We start from the raw sequence: 21,595 nt of genomic DNA, 5'->3' as shown, positions 1-21,595 counted from the left end.
CACAAAGCCCTGACCTCAGTCCTATAGAATATTTGTGGGCAGAACTGAAAAAGCATGTGCGAGCAAGGAGGCCTACAAACCTGACTCGGTTACACATGCTCTGTCAGGAGGAATTGGCCAAAATTCACCCAACTTATAGTGGGAAGCTGGTGGAAGGCTACCCAAATTGTTTGACCCAAGTTAAACAATTTAAAGGCAATGCTACCAAATAATAATTGAGTGTATGTAAACTTCTGACCCACTGGGAATGTGATGAAAGAAATAAAAGCTGAAATAATTTGCTTTACTATTATTCTGACATTTCACATTCTTAAAATAAAGTGGTGATCCTAACTGACCAAAGACAGGGATTTTTTACTAGGATTAAATGTCAGGAATTGTGAAAAACTGAGTTTAAATGTATTTGGCTAAGGTGTATGTAAACTTCCAACTTTTACGTGCTGTAAGTGCTGGCTCTCTGTTTGTGCTCAGGAGCAATATGAGAAGGTGATAGGGAACATGCAGGAGGGGATGGAGGGGGTGGAGACCAAGCTGAGGAGTGTGCGCAAGATGCTACAGGAGAAGGTCAACCAGCTGAAGGAGCAGGTCAGTTTACCATTCATACAAGACAAATGGCAGAGAAACATGCCCTGAAAAGCTGGCTGTATTTCATTGTCCCTGTCCCACCCATAGCTGGCGAAGAATGCCAAGTCAGACATCATGCTGAAGGACCTGTATGTGGAGAACTCCCAGCTGATGAAGGCACTGCAGGTCACTGAGCAGCGACAGAAGAGTGCAGAGAAAAAGAACTTTGTCTTAGAGGAGAAGATTACAGCCCTCAACAAGCTCCTTCGTAAGATCACCCCTGCCTCCCTCTCTGCGTAGCAGTTCCCTGCTACTCAGAACAACGCTACTCCCCAAAAGACATTGACAACTGTGAAAGACCTCTTAAGTTTCCTTCCCTTAACCTTATTATTGGATGACCATCCCAATGAAACATTGATGCGTAATGTGGCAGGTGGTCCACAATGATTCTGTAAAATCCATAACAAAATCACTGTGTCACAACTCCCTCGTGGGAGTTGCACAAGTTATTTGGGTAAGTGGAACAGCACAAGACTTAAGTGTTTTCAGCCACCAGGGTATTATGCATGTACTTTATTTTTTGTGTATATATTTTTTTATTGAGGTTAACGCAAGACTCATTTTTTTTGTGAAGGTCAATCAAAGTTCACATGAAGTATTTTATTCGGTCTCTGCAGAGGCAGGCAGTACGTTAGGTTACAGACTATCCTCCAGCATCATGCTGTGTTGGTAGGTCTGAGAGTCGATTAGATGTATAATGGGACCAATGGTATAACATTCCAGTTTGATCATCAAACACACTCAAGGTACTGAATTTAACGTTAAGTCTATGTCGGACTGTAGGAGATGAATGGTACTGTATGTGAAAAGGCTGAATCCTAATTTAATCACAAAATGAATCAAAGAAAGGGTTTAGCAACTTTTAATGAAGTGTTCTTTGTGGTATTTTAAATTACCAACCAAAAGCACAGTATTTACAAATGTAAAGTTTTGATACACATCTGCACAATGTTCAATCCTCAAGCACTGCTGTACAGTCAAACCTTTTAATTCCTAAACTATTTGAGTACTAAAAAAGATTGTTGCGACAATGTCTTGTCAATCGAACAATGTAAGTAGGTAATTATTGTAAAAACACTAACATGCAAGCTATGGATTTGTTATGCACTACAATCACTCCACAATTAAAGTAAAACAGAACTGACCCAGTAATAAATCACCTACAGATAAGTGTATTTGAATTAATTATTGTTTTAAAGATCTTTTTCAAAATAGCATCACCTTATGCATTGTCTCACTTAAATGGATAATCCTCTGCTGGAAAAAAAAAGGTAATATAGTTCTGGCATTTGATTCAAGACATGATGTGCTCCAAGACCCCTTGGCGAATCAACTGCTCACACTTCCATCGTGGCAGGAAGTGCTGTGGAGGCAAGAGTGACTCATGTTCATTCTTTACACAATGTGCAAGTATAGTGATGGTTTTCACATATAATACTTTTTCTTTTTTTTATACCTGACTGTTTTTCTTCAGAAGAATGATGGTCCCGTCGTCTATTTCAAACTCGCCATGATCTTTTAAACAGCGCACCTATGGAGAGAAATACATGGTGAGAAAAACTAAATGGCAAGAGGGTCAAATCAATAGAACATGACCAATATGTAAAAATATCTAAATGAAGACCAAAGGAAGGAGCACCTAATAGTCAAGGGTCTATGTGCTGCAGTTTGAATTAATTGATACAGTTGTTGACTAACGGCACAAGTGGTCCCTACCAACATTCACTTAGTCTCTGGTCAGGTCCTTGCGGGCATGCAGTTCCCTTGTGTATCTTACCTCAATGTACAAACTCTTTGGAGGCTTCATGTCCTGTGTTATGTCAAGTCCTTCCTCTCCTCCAAGTGACCTCATGAAGGTAGCCAGTGACTTCTTGTACTGGTTAAACCATTCCAACTATTCAAAATGAAACATGACATTTTAAGAGTCAGATGCCATCACCCTGCCATCTTCTGTCCAATTTGTTTCTTGCCTTTGAAAGAAAGAAACATACCTCTTCTGCACACATGTGGAAGCGGATGTTTGTGGGCAACACACTTCCGTACTCCCACCTCAAAGTCCGAATGCGGAGGAGCCTGTCATAGCTGAGGAGAGGAAATTAGCAATGATGTTGTCCTATCCTAAGAAACTATGAGATGGTCAGTGTAACTGTCAACAAAAACATTAGTAGTGATGATGAGCTCAAAATCAACTCATCACATCAGGCACTCACAGGTAGGCAGCGATGCAACGTTGGTTTCTCAGCAGACAGCAGTGACGGAACTTGATGGTTGGAATCAACTCACTTTTTCCCTCAGACTTGGCTTCATTGCTTTGAAGTGTGTGAAATAAAACGTATTTGTTAAAACCCACAAGGTCATTATTTCAGAACTCGATGGGAAAGAGACACATTCAAATATTCAATGAATACTCAAAGAGAATGTCAATGTGTGACAATGTTTAATGTCTTAACTCACACATCACTTTGATTCTGCTCATATAATGCTTTCATCTCCTCCAGCACCTGACGAATACCATCTTCCTGCAGAGAGCATATATGCAAAGAAGGTGTCAGTTAGTGAGCAGTAATAAAAGTCAAATGACCATGTAGTCAGTGGCATTATAACCAAATTGCTAACAATCAAACTGATCTAAACGTCTTCACTTTGTATTCATAATTTGGCTAGGTTGATGTTAGCTATTACTGAGTGAAACGCATTCTAGTGATGGCTGGCTAGGTTGATATTAGCTCTCAAGAACCCCAAGTCAGAAGAGCAGGGCAAGGAATAGGGCTGCACCATATGGGCAAATCATTTACTTGCGATTTGTTTTTAACCAAATATTGCGATAGAGATTTTACTTGCGATTTAGATCAAAACACTGTACTGTTGGAGTCATATAAATAAAAGTAGTATTTAAATCATATGGTTGGTGTTGTTTGGTATGACAACGAATGAAAAAGCCAGGTACCGTATACGTTGTTGTGACAGAATAGGAACAAAGTGTTGGTTAGAGTTTCTCAGGGGACCCTTATTACATTAGAATTTACATTCATGGCGTAAAAAAAAATATGCAGCCTCTTGCACATGTCTATATAGCAATAGCGATGAAAATGCGATTAATTGTGCAGCCCCAAGGAGGTTGATATAGCTAAGCCATTAATAGTATATGTTATGTGTGGCAGTTGGGTGTACTAGGTATCACGTGTCAAGACAGTGTTGACTCCTGCATCGCTAGAGTAAACTAACAATCTAACTAGTTAGCAATTCCATCTGCACTAATGGCTACAAATCCAGTATATCTTTATAACCTGCTGAATGTGCCACTTACATTGAATGCAGGCAGTTGACCATCGCCCATCCGGTGAAGTTCTCTGATTATTTCGATTGCCTTTTCACAAAACATCTCTCTTGGTAAATATTGTTATAAATGAATAGGATACCGTATATCAAGTTAGACTTAACAGTAGGCTAAACCTTACACTCGCATTAAATGAGTGATTATCCTGTAATTATTTCACCGTATCTAGAATGATGTGAATAGTTACTGTCAGACAGCGGCTGAGTTTTCGCGGCAAAATGCTTTGTTATGATCACATAAGCGGAAACTATGGGTACCGATGAAAGACAAATTGTACCAACCCACCACACCTGCTGCTGTCACCGCTGGCGGACAGCACATTACCGGTGTCCTCGCTTGTCATGTTGTCAGTTTAATAAAACAATAATAACAAAGGTATTGTATTTTTATCATTTTCATTTGATTAAAACCATAAATAGTATTTGCATTCGAATACAACAACAAACATCACGTTGTGTTGCTTAGCTAGCGTTTAACGCGAAACCACTTGCTGTCAATTTAGGTTAGCTAGTGGAGATAGTTTAGATGTCACAGTTCATATTTTAGCTAGTTCAATGTTGGAATATATGGGGGTTTATTCTGCAATACTATGTAGTTAGTTACTAGCTAGATAACTGAGGTGGTGTGTTTTGAAAAGTTGCTAGCTAGCTCTAAATGGCGAACTAGCTTTGTAGCTACATTTCCTTTAAAAAGATGGCGTACTGGTCTGCTCTGATTGGCTTAAATGGGAACCCAGGGGAAAGGTTGATTTGATCAGCTGGTCTCTGCAGATATCGGACTTCTACAAACAATGTAGCTAGCAAAAGTGCTGATAGTCAGCGGTGCTGGGGAGAAAACAACGGCACCCTGACCTCATCTTTACCCGGCTTCTTACCGAGAATTCGTTGCCAAACTACATCACCGGCGCTGCCTAGTATTGCTGTCAAATCAAATGCAATAGTGATAGACGGTGTTTCACATCCTTTGTCGCTTTTCTTTCACATTGTGCTTTTACATTTCAGTGATGCGAAAGCGAAATAACTCGCTCACCGTGGACCATGACAGCTCTTCCACCAACACATTGCTGGACAGCAGTCCGGAAATAAACTACTGTCACAAGAGAGGGGAAGGGGTTCCTGAGCCTTGTGTACCATCTAGCTCGGAATCAGACAAAAAAATGGGCAGACCATTTCGAAGGTAAGAAACGTTTGCACCATGGAAGTCTAATAGGCAACCTACATTTATCCAGCCAGTACACTAATCTCATTACTGTGTTGTGGAAGATTGGGGGTTCAAGAATACAAATGTGTATTTAACAAACATACTTTAATTCAAGCTTCTACTCCAGGCAGGCTGACATGAGGACATATTCATATTTCAAGATTGTAATCACATTACGCCTGCACCTTTTGATTAGGTTATAGGAGGGACATTTCACTGTGAATACATTTTAAGTTATATGAAACAGTTATCCCTCTGCCTCCGGTCACACAGGTTTTACTGGATAACTTTAGTTGTCTTTTGTTAGGAGTGGAACTGCTTGGGGTGGGTGTGGAACGATGTACATACCGTAGGCACAGAGCTGTTGATATGCTGTTATCTGAGGATGGTGTTTTGAGTTACATCTTAAGACTTATGGGTATGCCCACATTACTTATGGGATTACTGTGTCTTCCAAGTGAATACTTTATAATCCCCTTATTATACACTACATGACCCAAAAGTTTGTGGACACCTGCTCATCGAACATTTCATTGCAAAATCATAGGCATTAATATGGAGTTGATCCCCCCCTTTGCTGCTAGAACAGCCTCTACTCTTCTGGGAATGCTTTCCACTAGATGTTGGAACATTGCTGCAGGGACTTGCTTCCACTCAGCCATGAGCATTAGTGAGCACAGGCGATTAGGCCTGGCTCACAGTCGGCGTCCCAATTCCTCCCAAAGGTGTTCGATGGGGTTGAGGTCAGGTCTCTGTGCAGGCCAGTCAAGTTCTTCAACACCAATCTCAACAAACCATTTCTGTATGGACCTCGCTTTGTGCACAGGGGCATCGTCATGCTGAAACAGGAAAGGCACTTCCCCAAACTGTTGCCACAAGGTCAGAAACAAAGAATTGTCTAGAGTGTCTTTGTATGCTGTAGAGTTAGGATTTCCATTCACTTGAACTAAGGGGCCTGAACCATGAAAAACAGCCCCAGACCATTATTCCTCCTCCATACTTTTACAGTTGGCACTATGCATTGGAGCACACAGTTGGCGTTCTACCGGCATCCGTCAAACCCAGATTTGTCCATCGGACTTCCAGATGGTGAAGCGTGATTCATCACTCCAGATGGCTGGAGAGCTTTACACCACTCCAGCTGATACTTGGCATTGTACATGGTGATCTTAGCCTTCTGTGTGGCTGCTTGGCCATGGAAACTATTTCATGAAGCTCCTGACGAAACCGTTCTTATGCTGACGTTGCTTCCAGGGGCGGTTTGGAACTCAGTATTGAGTGTTGCAACCGAGGACATACTGTTTTTATGCGCTTCAGCACTCGGTGGTCCCGTTCTGTGAGCTTGTGTGACCTACCACTTCGCTGCGGAGCCGTTGTTGCTCCTAGACGTTTCCACTTCACAATAACAGCACTTAGAGTTGACCGGGGCAGCTTTAGCAGTGCAGAACTTTGACGAACTGACTTGTTGGAAAGGTGACATCTGATGACGGTGCCATGTTGAAAGTCACTGGTCTTACTGAAGAGCTCATTCTACTGCCAATGTTTGTCTATTGAGGTTGCATGTCTGTGTGCTCGATTTTATACACTTGTCAGCAACAGGTGTGCCTGAAATAGCCGAATCCACAAATTTTGAAGGGGTGTCCACATACTTTTGTATATGTAGTGTATAAGGGCTCTTCAAGTGGACTAAATGTCAACCCTATACTTTGAGCCTAGTTATCCAAATGACAGCTCAGTTGGACTATATCTAGCCTACTGTATCTAATTATTTTCATCAGAAATGCACAGCAAGATAATATGCTTTTACTTAATCAAACTAAAAACAATAAGTAGGCTACACTAACATCCCACACAAATGGGTATAAGTCCCTTCGAGATTTATTCTTGTAGAACATACCTGTTTTATGCATTGTTATTGTGACCTGTTCCTGAAAGAAGTACCACATTTCAGACTATGATGGAATTTGAACTTGTAATTGTACTGTATTCATGAAATCCATGTTGATGCATCAGTGATCATCAAGCAAATGTGATTGCTATTGCTGCCCTCTTCACTTTCCAATACTAATTTTGGGAAGTGTGATAAGTCATTCTAGCCTAGTTTGTGTTTGTTTTTTGGCCCGGCGCTCTTATCTTAAAAGACCAGTCTTCAGTTCACTCGAGGGTAGGGGCTGGCTTGAGGTGGCTAGAATACTCTGATTAAATATTCAATAGCCTCGGTCTCCTTTCAGAACCTTTGCCAGTCACCAAGGTTAGGCAGAGTGAGGGAGATGAGCTTTGAGGCTTGTTTAGAGCCCTGTCCACTGAGTCTGAATACAGCTCTGTCTCGACAATAAATAAGCTGTGGCTTGACATTGGTTCTAGTTAAGAAGGCATTGCATTCCATTTATCTGAGCTAGTCATTGTGGTTTGGTGACTGGTTATTAGAGACTCATGAAGAGGTATTTTTAGTGCCACGGTTCTCAGTCCTTGAAGCTCATGTAACCACTTGGACTGATGCCAGTTCACATCAGGACAGTGGTCAGGTCCTTAGTCACTATCCTGTTCAGAGAACTGTAATTCAGGCCGGAACTCAACACTGCCATGTTGGAGTGATTCACATTTGAGTTGGCTGGCTATGATGATAAAGATAACAAGCTTGCTGGTTAGAAAACATCCTTCAAGGGCACCTCTTGTGATCACTGAACTCTACTAACTGGGTGGGAGGACAGAGGACTATATGATTGTGTTCTGGTCATTGGGGCAGGTGTGACGTGAGGTCCTGTTTTTTAATGATGGTGATAAATATTCTTCTGGATGTGACATCTCCATTGCTATTCTTCCCCTCTTCCGGAGAATAAATTATATTCACTGATTTTGTTACCTCGGGCAGGGGTGTTGGCCAGTTAACCTTAAGAACGCTATTAAACTGCAAGCTCCAAGGTATCAAAACTAGGCTAGATTAGAACTTGCTCAAATTTTCTGTTTAGGCTACTGCTGCTTCAAACAGTCTTTTCTGGGTGTGAATGTGGGTCCATTGATGGGACATCTAATAGAAACGTGTACAGGACAGGACCATTGCATATAGGCACACTGCTAACTTGCACTGGCATCACTGTTCAAACAATTTACAGAAGGCCGGCTGGAAAGCCAGGGACACGCATTAGTGCAAAGGAAATAAGAACCGAGAGCAGAATGCACAGTTTCCCTTCCCTCCTGCGGAATATGTAGCGTTACACAGCGACTTTCAGTTCTCACTAGGTGCTCCTCTCAACATTCCCCTCTTTTACCCACACTCCAGGAATAGGCTTCCCAGGGTCACTCTGTTTCCTTAGTGTCTCTTGCCTACTTGGTTTATTGAGGTGTCATGTGTTGTACCTGTCAGTCTATTCCCACAGCTGCAATCTGTCAAGATGACTGCACGTTTTTTTTTTTTTCCTCTCTCAATTTTGTCAGATTTGCAATTGGCAAGACTGCTAGCTACTGCTGCTGCCCTGTCATAGTGCATTAACCTGTTTCCAATAAACACACTGGAATCCGTCAGACCCTGAGACACAAAGGTCTTGCAGATCCACTTCCTGTATTTTGTTTATTTTTGTCTCATTACATTTTTAGCATTACTTTCCTCAACAGAAAGTCCAGGAGACATTGTCTGACCTTTTGGGCAAATTTGGCAGCAAATGCCCCATTTCTTAATCAAACTATTAGGCTAAGTTTAGGGATATTTATTTACTCTGCAGAAATGAGTGCCAGTTCCTTAGCCTATTTAGCTACAGTGGTCTCTTTTTGCCTTGAAGTCTCAGCCAGCCAGTTAGTCTTTAGTGGCCTGGGCAAGATATTGCAGGATGGACTGCACCATACATTTCTTATGTTATTTTTTTCACTGTGTTTCTAGACAGAGTGTAAAGGATGTCACGCTGCTTGCTTAGGGAGTACCACTTCCTCCCAATTTGGCCCATACCGGGCACAAACTTAGGATCTCTGCCTTGCTAGCACACGTGAAAGTGAACACCCTGAAGCGTCTCACCAGTCAGCGACAAGCTAGCTATTCGCTAGCGTAACTTCAGGCTGAGGAGTAAGTTTCACTCATTCCCATGTGATACATGAGGAACTAGCTGTTCTGTGTGCTACTGCACAACCGTACAGGGCTGTTGGGTGGTTCATAACTACAGTATGTGCAGTCACCTTTAGATTCATGAACTGACTGTACTAATGCACATGAATAACTCCTCCCACCACGACTGGCTGACACATATATATATATATATCTCACTCACTCGGACAAAAAATTATTTAGTCAACTCCAATTGTGCAAGTTCTCCCACTTAAAAAGATGAAAGGCCTGTAATTTTCATCATAGGTACACTTCAACTATGACAGACAAAATGAGAGAGGAAAAATCCAGAAAATCACATTGTAAGATTTTTAATGAATTTATTTGCAAATTATGGTGGAAAACGTTTGATTGACATCAACCAAGTAATTTCAGGTGCTCTTTGCCAGCAACTTCAATGGGTCTTCCTGGCTTGTAGTTGGTTCATGATGATCTGACTGGAAGGAACTTCGCACACAAGGGTGACAAGTGTGAATGTTCTGTGGCTGTGCCCGTAAATCTCCAAAGGGAAATTGTGCTAAGCACCCAGTACCAAGTTTAGTGAGGAAGAACTAGGGTTAACTAATTTAGTGTTGTTGCCTTCCCCCATAGCATGGTGGCATTAATTATGCTTAAAACCCAAGTATTGATTAGCTTATAGGGGTGCACATGTACTAACACCCTGTAGTTGCTTCAGATTATGTCCGACTGTGCCTGCCAGACCTCCTAGCTAATAAAATATTGCTTTGTTATGCCCTTCATACCAAACCACAGCATGCAGATTTAAAAAAATTAAGTTTCTGTTATTTATTTTGAAACAGGGCTGTGATTGCTCTGGCTGACTGGCCCTCCCGTGAGGGGATTAATTATTTTGGTCTGATTGGCCCTGTCCGAGGCTGTTTAGGCTCAAGCGGCTGGAATCGGCTGCGTCATGGCTGTTATTTTAGGATCCCTCCAGCCCTCTTGACAGCTCTCCCATTGCTAGCAGAGGATTTCTATTTCTCTATGGAATATAGTGTGGGTGTGCTCATCGCAGAGGCTCATTTTTAGAAGCCTCACTGAGAACATGATGGCCAGCTCTCTCGTGGGCTGAAGTATTCCAACTTGAAGTTGAGACAAGTTCAGCCTCTATGGTGTCAATGACCAAGAAGAATCTGGTTTCAGACACGGAAGCTGTTAACCTTGGAGGTGCTTCTCCTGCAGCTGCTGCTTAATGTACAGCAGTAGTCAAAGGGTTTGAATATATTTATCTGCTGAACCTAGCTCTAGTGTTGTTTTTTTTATCATACTGTAACTCATATTCTGCTGTGAGTACCCATCTGAAGTGTATATTATTTTGGTCCTTGGAGATCCCTTTTGGTTATACCTGACCCCTGACTGTCTCGTAGTCTTGCTCTGGTCCTAGGGCTCTAGGCTGTTCTTTTTCCGCCCAACCAGACAGGGTGGCATTGACACTGCTCAAAGCCTCTTCTCAAAATCCCATGTCAGACTGCATTAGTTATCTCCTGCCCTGATTGGCCCTACTTTGGCAGCCATGGCTCTGTCAAGGTCCTGGCTGTTACACTGTCACCTTGGACAGGGATCGGGGGAAGGGAAGTTCTCTACAGGGAGCTGTGGCGAGGCAGCACTGGCCACAGGATGGACTTCAGTCTTCTGGATGAATAGCTGAATGATAGTTAAATTAATTTAAAACCACACTGCCATGGTATTGTCGCCTTGTTTTACATGGATAACATGGCTTTATTGAAGTCCTTTATGAATCTGATTATTGAATGGTTAGTGCAGCAGGTAGCATAGGTGTTAGCCTATCCTAGCGTTGGGCCAGTAACAGAAAGGTGTCTGGTTCGAATACCCGACCCGACAAGGGGAAAATCTGTCTGTGGTCTTGAGCAAAGCACTTAACCTTAATTTGCTCCAAGGGGCCATACTACTATGGCTGCCCCTGTAAACAACACATGTTACTGCGCCTATCTGGTGTAAGTGACAATAAAACATATACTCTCTGCCAAGTTGATGACCAATGTGATCTAATGCAATGTAGCTTCATCTCGTCATGTCTACCAGGCTGTAATCAGGTCCATATGGCATCTGAGCTAAACGCATTAACGCCTGGAGGCCAGCTAGCAGGGCAGGTGTTGTCCTGCTGTCTTGTTGCACCACTGTTGATCAACAGTGCCTCCTGCTGTTATGCCTGCATAGGGTGGAAACAGGCATATCTGTTTGCGTAACCCTTGACTGAATTGTTCTCTACATGGCAATTAACCTTCAGCCCACCGATGGTTCAACTGGAGGTCTGTCTGCATTAGGTACCCCATAAGAAAACGCTGGGCCCCACGTGCCTGTGAAGTTAGACCACCATCTGTTTGGTTGGCATGACTGGTTCACTGCTTGTTCTGAACAAAGCAAGAGTGCTGTCCGCTTGGTCAAAACTGGTCAGCCTTGTGCTCCAGTTGGCTGAACATGCATCTGCCACAGTGTTCAAAACCTATCTTATTTGTTTAATTATCTGTGGAGGAGGATGATGGGCATTTTCTGTTATATCCCTCTGGTATATGTACTGGTATGCACACTCAGGCAAGCGTAACATACTATTGTCAAGTACTGACTGGCTATGGTGTATTTATTTGTGCGGAGTCGTCTGCACATTACAAATTAAACCATGCACATGTTAGTCACAAAGCAAAGTTGATTTTATTGAGAGGGTGGTGACTGGTTAGGGCTATGCTAGCCTTGGAAGCCCAGGCTTCTACTGTACTGTTCGAAAGCCTGGGGAAGATCTCCTTTCAGAAAGAAGATAAAAAGGGGTGGAGTACGGCAGAGTCTAGATGGGAACTAGTGACGCATTGCCACTTATCAAGATTCCGCATGGATGGAGTTCAAGAGACTTCCAATACAAAACGGATACTACATAGGCTACTAAAACATTCTGACACTGTAGGAAAAGAGAAAAACAAGAAAAATAAAAACAAAACACAAGGGAATGCCTCTACCACAGAACAAGGAGCCAGATGTTTCACCGGATGTATAAATCTGAAGCATACGGTTGGAATTTCCACTCCCCACCAAATATGTTGAGAGGAAGCCCAGTGTCCGGCAGTGGGAGAGTATGGAGCGAGATTGAACTGGGCCGACATTCTGCAGATATTGTCAAAGAAAATCAAGATCTCGATTAGTTTTCTGTTCCCAGAACTACATCTGTTACGAACAGAGTGCACTAAGTTTTTATTTTATTTATTTTTTTACAAAAATTGTGTTACAAGGAGTAATTGACGAATTTAATTATTGCTTACATTCACTTCAGAGGTGTTCCCTAATGTTGGGCATACACTACACAACTTCTAACAACTTTGATGTGCTCACATTTCCCGATTTTCCTGGTCCCAAATCTTTAATTGCATCCATCCTCAACCCCAGGACGTGGGTGCTCACATTACACGATGATTCACTAGTTGATCCTGCTTTACGTTTCTGTCGTATGGGGGGTTAAAAATATGTTTACACGCAAACAGCGAGCTGCTTTATTAGTGTGCAGAAACATCAAAAAAGAGCAGAGGCGCAGGATATGGACCCGCAAATTGTTGTTGGGCAGACGTGGACTATATGGACTTTGTATTGTACAGAGGGAATTGGAGGTAATAGAAGACTTTTAATATTGAGAAGGCAGCTGCGTTCTCTCTTACAGCTCTTCCAATCTTTCATCACCTTGGTCCACACGGTTCATGTTGTTGCTTTTCTCTTCACCATTGTTTTGGTCTCACATGCTGAGTGCTCATTGGCTATTGGCAGCAGTCCTTGGCCAATCATGTCATAGCAATGCGCATAAAACAAACCAATGCACAAACCAAATTTCTAACATGTCAGAAGATTTTCGGGACATCTGACTTGAGTCTGGAGAACGGAACAGCCGTCATCGGTGCGTCCTTGACCCCCCTCAAACTAGTCCAGAGGATTTCACCCCAATCATGTGTCTGGGATGGCAAAACGTGGCACAATTGTGTAGTGTATGCCCAACATAACGGAAATATGCAAATACATGCTAGAACACGCCAAGGATCTCGCTAGCTTGTGCTTGGGTCTGCCTACTATGCTTAATATGCTCCCATTGAAATCAACACAGATGAATTCTTGTGTTTAGTTATACACTGAACTAAAATATAAACTCAACATGTAAAGTGTTGGTCCCATGTTTCATGACCTGAAATAAAAGATCCCAGAAATGTTCCATACGCACAAAGTTTCTCATTTTATGCACACATTTGTTTACCTCCCTGTTAGTGAGCATTTCTCCTTTGCCAAGATAATTAATCCACCTGACAGGTGTGGCATTTCAAGAAGCTGATTAAACAGCATGATCATTACACAGATACACCTGGTGCTGGGGACAATAAAAGTACACTCTAAAATGTGCAGTTTTGTCACACAACACAATGCCACAGATGTCTCAAGTTTTGAGGGAGCGTGCAATTGGCACGCTGACTGCAGGAATGTCCACCAGAGCTGTTTAGAGTGAGAATTGAATGTTAATTTCTCTACCATAAGCTGCCTCCTCCTTAGGGAATTTGTCAGTATGTCCAACCAGCTTCATGACCACGTGTAACGACGCCAGCCCAGGATCCCCACATCCAGCTTCACGACCACGTTTAACCACGCCAGCCCAGGATCTCCACAACTGTCTTCACCTGCGGGATAGTCTGAGACCAGCCTCCCGGACAACTGATGAAACTGGGTTTGCACAACTGAAGAATTTATGCACAAACTGTCAGAAACCGTCTCAGGGAAGCTCATCTATGTGCTTGTCGTCCTCTCCAGGGTCTTGACCTGACAGTAGTTCAGTGTGGTTAACTTCAGTGAGAAATGCTCACTTTTGGTGGCCACTGGCACGCTGAAGTGTGCTCTTTACAGATTAATCCCGGTTTCAACTGTGTTGGGCTGATGTTAACATTGTGAACAGAGTGCCCCATGGTGGCGGTGGGGTTATGGTATGGGCAGGCGTAAGCTACAGACAACAAACCCAATTGCATTTTATCGTTGGCAATTTGGGGCCCATTGTCGTGCCATTCATCTGCCGCTATCACCTCATGTTTCAGCATGATAATGCACGGCCCATGTCGCAAGCGTCTGTACACAACTCCTGGAAGCAGAAAATGGCCCAGTTTTTTTCCATGGCCTGCATACTCACCAGGCATGTCACCCATTGAGCATGTTTGGGATGCTCTCGATCGACGTGTACGACCAAGTGTGCCAGTTCCCGCCAATATCCATGAACTTCGCACAGCCATTGAAGAGGAGTGGGACAAAATTCCACAGGCCACAATCAACAGCCTGCTTAACTCTATGCGAAGGAGATGTCGTGCTGCATGAGGAAAATGGTGGTCACACCAGATACTGACGGTTTTCTGATCCACGCCCCTAACTTTTTTTTAAAGATATCTGTGGTCAATAGATGCATATGTATTTCCAGTCATGTGAAATCCATAGATTAGGGCCTAATGAATTCATTTCAATTGACTTATTTCCTTATATGATCTGTAACTCAGTGAAATCTTTGAAGTTGTTGCGTTTAAAAGGCGCTGAAGGCCACCATTTCCATTCAAAACTCGAAATCCAAATCTGAAGTTCGCTGGACTTCCAATTGTTGAGTGAACGAGACTAGGGCTATGCTATTGACCAGTCATAAGATACTGTGCTACCTGGCAACCAGAATAACCATTCCTTTTGTAAATAATAAGAATTTAAAAGCACTATGAAATACCTTATGCAGGGCCAGTCAAGCTGTGAAGATGTACTTCTTGCCTGTGCTAACTACAGCCGTAAGTTGGATGGGTGGGACAGAGGTGGAGCTAATACAATGCATCCAAATTAAGGCGTGGATAGTGTTTTTTAAATGTTGTATTACTCCAGTGTCTAACTTGATGTCTCTCTTTCTCGCAGTGGCTTCTTGATAACGCAGCACACAGTATCTAACAGGCTCTCTCAAGCACTCTGCATTATTCATAGGGCCAGAGAGAGCTCTGTGTACACTCTCCAAGGGGTTTACCATGTCTGCACAAACTGCACTTGGTGCATTTGTGTGTGTGTGTGTGTCTGCATTTTGTTAGAGCTGTTAGATTCCATCTCTGGCAAAGCTGGTCAGGTAGAGAGGCTGAAAACAACAGCAGATGTAACAAACATCTTAAATGTGAATGTAAGTAGGCTATTTAAGAACTAGGCTAGACTAAATGGAGTAGGCCTAGGTTTATTTCTGGCTTTGCTAATCTAAAAATAGAATTCATGAGCATTAGTTAACCTTGTCTATACTACGGAGTCTGTGACTGGATCCTTTCATACATATTCATTAAAGTGCAATTTAGTCCAGGATAAGACTTAATTTAGGTCAGTTGAACTGTCCATATTATATATTTTTTTGGTGAATAATTCATTATACGCTATTCCCACTGACATGTCTGTAGTGTCATAAAGCAGCCTTTCCTGTGCCACTGCACTCATACAGTAATTATACAGTATCTCCACTGCTTGCTTTACGTTCATCACACATCCAGTAAATTAGAGGTTATGACACACCCCCAGTAGTGAATAAAGTTCCCCTGGCCCCCCTCCCTGACTGACGCTCCAGCCACATCATCATGACATACAGTATCCGAGTCCCCCGGGTGCACCGGGCCGTAGAGATCCGTTATGCAACACGCCAGCGAGACGGAGGGGAGGGCAGCAGAGGGTCCGCTCCAGCCCTCCCCTGACCTTTTTGACATTGAGAGACATGAGCACATCCTTGAATGCATGCGTGCCTCTTGCATATTGTCACACTGGGGTCATCTCCGTTCATTTCATTGGCGTCTGTGGGGTCCGTTTCACAGATTGGAGGACGTTTGTTTTGTTCCTCTGCTGCAGGGTGTGCTGTTTGGGCCTAGTATCTGTCAGGGACTTCACCCTCCATGTGGGGTAAGTTATGTCATAAGGCATGTCATCAATATTGGAGGAAAAACAAAGTGATTTGTCCATAGACCCGGAAGGGAGATAGATGGGTGACTTCGTGACTATCAGCAGTCCCTCTGTTATTACAGCAGCTCTCCCAGAGAGAGGATTTAAAAGGATAGTCCTATTAACTTGCCATAAAGTTACACATTCTGTCCCAAGCAAGACTCTAGGAAATACGGTGTGCTCAGAGAAGAGCTGACACCAATTTAGACGTGATGCATCGTGGCGTATTTCATTACGCCGTACGTCATCTTCAGAGTCTCGCTACTGAACGGACAAGTGTAACCGCAAGATGGCATTTATTTTGGAAGATTGCAAAATATGACCTATTCATTCAAGAAAGGATACATGTTTTAGGTGATGGTAAAACATGTTTTGTTACTTTTTCATCAACTTGTTTCTCTAACTTTATAGCAAGTCAAGCTGGCTTGCACTGCAGGTTTAAGATGCCACTATATCTAGTGACCTCCCCCTAATAATAGTTATAAAACAAACGTCCTTATCACATTAAACTTAAATGGGAGGCAACAGCCAGTGTGTATTTAACATTAGTATTAAAATAGTACTCACTTACAGGAATGGGTAATTGTTTACAAGTTGCTAGCTATCCCATAAAGCCATCACCGAAAACGTGCAGAGTTTTGGTAACTTCCTGTTCTTCGACACTGGCTGGACTGAAGACGATGCTTATTTTGGAACATTTGAAAGTATGCGGCGTCCGTCTCGCAATGGAGCCTTCAACCTCAAGGGGGTGTTGCGATTCCACTCCATTGTGGACGCCCCCATTTGAAATGCATGACATACGGCGCAACGTAACATTATTGGTAATGTGAACGAGGCTTGATTCTGACTTACGGCCATGTAGAACTTCCTCATTTATAAAGGGTTGCATTGAGCAAGGCTAAGGTGCAGTGTGTTTTACACAGCATTTTCCTGTGATATTTTGAACGTCTCTCTGAAATGGCCAGATGTCATGATCTCCACTGCTCCCAGGTCAGAATTCTGCAGTAACCTCAGACTGACGTCTAGCTGGATGAAACAGTTTGAAAGGAAGGGAGGAAAGGTGCAGGTTACAGGCTGTAACGAGGACTTTGTCATGACCCTCTTTGAACCACATCACCCTCTGAATTCTTAGGATAGAACCAAGCAACATCTGGTTTTACTCTGGATGAACAGGGAAGAGTTGTTATTTCCTAAACAGTCTGAACTCTGAACCCCCATCCTGATAACACTATGATCTAGGCTTAATATTTAACTATTTTTGTACTGTACACATCTGTGTGCAATTGGAATGGATAGCAGTCTTAACTGTTATTTTTATTTAACCTTTAACTAGGCAAGTCAGTTAAGAACAAATTCTTATTTACAGTGACTGCCTAGGAACAGTGGGTTAACTGCCTTGTTCAGGGGCAGAACGACAGATTTTTACCTTGTCATTTCGGGGATTCGATCTAGCAACCCTTTCGGTTACTGGCCAAACGCTCTAACCACTAGGCTACCTGCCATCTCAAATCTTAATGTTTTCTACTTTAGTTTTTGAAGATCAATGTAAAATGCTGACATTGTCTCTCTCCCATGCGTGTGTGTGTTCCAGATATGGCCTAATGGGCAGATTGAAGAGGATCCTCCTGTGGGTGCTGGGAGTCTACATAACCATCCCCTTCCTCGTCAAACTATGCCCCTCAATTCAGGCAAAACTAGTATTTTTAAATTTTGGTGAGTATAGATATAGAAACCAGTAAGGTATGTTTTGTTTGAGCTAGTTGTTTGCATTGATATAAGAATTGTTAAAAAAAAAAAAAAAAAAAACATGAGACTAAATAAGCTTGCTTCATCAGTTAGCTCTGGCCTTGGCGTGTTTCATTTGGTAGGTGGATACTTGTAGCTCATTTAGTATGTGTGCATACTGCATACATAAGCAAGGGTGCATGTGCTAATGTGTGCACATGAGAGCCTGCTCATCAGTTGAACCTGAAACCCAACACAGCATGAAACTCCAGACAGAGGCAGTTAAGAGGGTGTATATTCCATCTGCAAGCATGCAATACCTTCACCGCTCCCTCCATCTGATATGCAGTGTGCGTGTGTAACTGTAGTAGTTTCATGCATTATAGGCAGCAATGGGCAGGATTGCACCTAAAACATTGATTCAGTAGTACTGAGTGGTGTGTTGTGACCACGTCTGATTCTAGTTACTTGGTTTCAACCAATCAACATCCAGTACTGGAACTATCCATTGTAAAACATGTAACCCCATCAGATTTGAACATGCTCTTCTGTCCCACTCAGTGACACCTGATTTTCTTTTGGGATCTTTTGAATGGTTTGCAGTGCAGCTAAAGACCCAAATGTCTTGTGGATGGCAGACAGTTGGAGGTTTTCTTTGTATTCAGTGAGGAAGTGAAACAGTATATGTCTGTACAGGAAGTAGACATTGACTTGTGACTGTCTCGTGTAACCTTATTGAGTGGAAAGAGGCAGAGCCCTGCTATTTCTAGAGCAGCTGTCCTGTGGATTTTTAGCTGAGTGCTGCTGCTTTGTCAGTGATATCTTATTGTCTTAGCACATCTAACACAGCCTCTGTCTACCCTCTACCCAACCCCACCCCCTGCAGTGCGGCTGCCCTATTTCATTGACTTGAAAAGGCCACAAGACCATGGGTTGAACCACACCTATAACTTCTACCTGCAGCCAGAGACTGGTGTCAACATTGGTGTATGGTAAGAAGACATGCTCACACACACACACCAGCTGCTTGGCTAAGACTGTGTGGGATGGATCTCGTACTTTCTCGCTCTCTACTTTCACATATCAAGTCAATGATGACACCGGTGACAATAGGAAAAATAATAATACTCAATGAGTAGTGACCATTAACAGGACACTACAGGCAGAAATGATTTAGGGCAATAATGAAATGTTGAGAAACAAGTAGCAATGTTATTGCTCTGGTTGGTCGTTCCACTGACTGACTCTATGGGTGTGGCAGGAAGCTACATATTTTGCAGCTAATATGGCATAAAGGTTTTTTTGTTCCATTAGGTATTGGATTTTCTCCTTTTCTGTTTTCAAACTATTTATTTTAGATTCTAGGAAAGAAAATTGTCCGCATGTCTGTATAGTTCCCGCAGTGTAGGAGAAAATGCAGCTCTGTCTTAACCTTTCTGAGGGCAGAGTGTGACGGTCAGGTTCTATTGCCAGGCCGTGCTCACTTAGTCTGTACGTAGTCACGGTGGTAATATAGTCTGCTTCCATGTACTGTCTGTTTAGGGCCAAATAGCGTTGACGTTTACTTTGATTTTTTTTGTGGTGCCTTTCCAATAGGTGAGCTTTTTATTTTTGCTTCGTGATTTGGTTGGGACAGGTTTTCTGAGTGCTGTCCTGAGGCTTTGTTGGGTAGGTAGGGGTTAGTGAACTGAGCCAGCTGGCTGAGGACTCATTTCTATGGTCATCTCTTGGCTTTTGAGGGCTTTGTAATGGTAGGGACTGGTGGTCACTTGTTTTTTAAATGATAACATTTGGTGGCTCTTTTCTTGGATATTAATCAGAAGAGGGAATTGGCCTAATTCTGCTCTGCATGCATTTGGAGTTGTTTTCTCTGTTCTCTGAGGATGCTCTTACAGAATTCCTCCTGCTGGGTTTCAGTAGGGGTGTTTGTCCCATTTGTCATTCTTGCTTTGTAAACAGACCCCACACTTCACTGCCATATAGTGCAATTGGTTCTATTATTGATCAGAATATTTTTAACCTTGATCCTAATTGCTATGTCTAATTTACTAGATTGTTCAATGGCATAGAAAGCCCTCCTTCCTTTCTTTCAGTTCATTCACGGCCAAGTTGAAGTTCCCTGTGGAGCACATTTTGTGTGTGTGTTATATGAGTGGAGTCTAGTAAAAAGGCAATTAGGGTATGTAAGGTATACATATGGTCTGATGTTTGATCATTTGGTAGGAATCCAATTTTGACTTTTGCTCAGGACATTACTGCACTTTCTCAGTGACCACAGTCTGCTGTTCATGATGGCTTCTCTCGATCCCGCTCTCGTCTCTCCAAAGGTTATTTGTCACATGCGCAGGAATACAACGGGTATAGATAGACCTTACGTGAAATGCTTACTTTCAAGCCCTTAACCAACAATGCAGTTCAAGAATAGAGTGAAGAAAATATTTGCTAAGTAACACAATAAGATTACATGACAATAACAAGGCTATATACAGCAGGTACCGGTACCAAGTCAATGTGCAAGGGTACAGGTTAGTCCAGGTAATTTCTCCATGTAGGTAGGGGTAAAGTGACTATGCATAGATAATAAACAGCTTGTAGCAGCAGTGTAAAAACCAATGTAAATAGTCTGGGTGGCTGTTTGATTATTTGTTCAGCAGTCTTATGGTTTGGGGGTAGAAGCTGTTAAGGAGCCTTTTGGACCTAGTGCTCCAGTACTGCTTACTGTGCGGTAGCAGAGAGGACAGGCTGACTCGGGTGACTGTAGTCTTCCAAAAAAAATTGGCCCTTCCTCTGACGCCGGCTAGTAGGTATATAGGTCCTAGATGGTAGGGAGCTTGGCCCCAGTGACATGTTGGGCCGTACGCACTAACCTTTGTATTGCCTTACGGTTGGTTGGATGCAGAGCAGTTGCCATACCAGGCGGTGATGCAACTGGTCAGGATGCAGCTTTAGGACTTTTTGAGGATCTGGGGACCAATGCCAAATCTTTTCAGTCTCCTAAGGGGGAAAAGTTGTTTTCGTGCCCTCTTCATGACTGTCTTGGTGTGCTAGGACTATGTTAGTTTGTTGGTGATGTGGACACCAAGGAACTTGATGCTCTCGACCCGCTCGGCTACAGCCCCGTCGATGTTAAACCTCTCTGGGATATGTGGGACGCTAGCGTCAACAGCCAGTGAAATTGCAGGGCGCCAAATTCAAAACAACAGAAATCTCATAATTAAAATTCCTCAAACATACAATTATTATACACCATTTTAAAGATAAACTTCTCGTTAATCCAGCCACAGTGTCTGATTTCAAAAATGCTTTATGGCGAAGGCACACCATGCGATTATGTTAGGTCAGCGCCGAGTCGCAGAAAAACATACATCCATTTTCCAAAGAAGGAGAGGTGTCAAAGCGTTATAAATATTCACTTTGATGATCTTCATCGGAATGCACTCCCAGAAATCCTAATTCCACAATAAATGTTGTTTTTTGTTCGATAATGTCCAAATACCTCCTTTTTGGTCGCGCGTTTAGCCCAGTAATCCAAATGCACAATGCGCGAGTCAAAGTTATATTACAGTTCGTAGAAACATGTCAAACTATTTGTACAGAATAAATCTTCAATAATGTTTCAACCGGACAATTCCTTTGTCTTTAGAAATGAAAAGGAATGC

The 21,595-nt window shown here is 42.6% G+C and overlaps 3 protein-coding genes across 10 annotated transcripts in view; 2 read left to right on the top strand and 1 right to left on the bottom strand.

The window, feature by feature from the left end:
• Positions 1–1,794, top strand: part of ninl (ninein-like) — a 47,170-nt gene extending 45,376 nt beyond the window's left edge. For all 7 annotated transcript variants that reach the window (XM_090238049.1, XM_036983326.2, XM_021608893.3 and 4 more), the window contains 2 exons: positions 472–585; positions 673–1,794. In XM_090238049.1, the coding sequence (XP_090094175.1) occupies positions 472–585; positions 673–864 (306 nt within the window). In that variant the 3' untranslated portion in view covers positions 865–1,794. The remainder of the gene's footprint in view (positions 1–471; positions 586–672) is intronic.
• On the bottom strand, positions 1,471–4,233 carry gins1 (GINS complex subunit 1 (Psf1 homolog)). The gene is made up of 7 exons (XM_021608956.3): positions 3,932–4,233; positions 3,079–3,143; positions 2,835–2,933; positions 2,616–2,706; positions 2,402–2,518; positions 2,081–2,155; positions 1,471–1,987 (listed from the first exon to the last, which is right to left on the bottom strand). Exons 1-7 carry the CDS (start codon positions 4,004–4,006, stop codon positions 1,919–1,921), a joined length of 591 nt encoding a protein of 196 aa, XP_021464631.1. The 5' UTR covers positions 4,007–4,233; the 3' UTR covers positions 1,471–1,918.
• abhd12 (abhydrolase domain containing 12, lysophospholipase) overlaps positions 4,220–21,595 on the top strand; it is a 29,367-nt gene continuing 11,991 nt past the window's right edge. The window contains exons 1-4 of one of the 2 annotated variants that reach the window (XM_021608942.3): positions 4,220–4,336; positions 4,963–5,137; positions 17,803–17,924; positions 18,823–18,928. In XM_021608942.3, coding sequence (XP_021464617.2) covers positions 4,965–5,137; positions 17,803–17,924; positions 18,823–18,928 — 401 coding nt within the window. In that variant the 5' untranslated portion in view covers positions 4,220–4,336; positions 4,963–4,964. Of the gene's footprint in view, positions 4,337–4,736; positions 5,138–17,802; positions 17,925–18,822; positions 18,929–21,595 lie in introns of those variants that run through there. The other variant, XM_021608934.3, reaches the window with a different exon arrangement.

This window comes from Oncorhynchus mykiss, chromosome 1 (genome assembly GCF_057628025.1).
Source record: "Oncorhynchus mykiss isolate SJ-2025 chromosome 1, ASM5762802v1, whole genome shotgun sequence".
Lineage (NCBI taxonomy): Eukaryota > Metazoa > Chordata > Actinopteri > Salmoniformes > Salmonidae > Oncorhynchus > Oncorhynchus mykiss.
The sequence above is the reverse complement of the archived record's forward strand: the minus strand, read 5'-3'. Positions and strand labels throughout refer to the sequence as shown.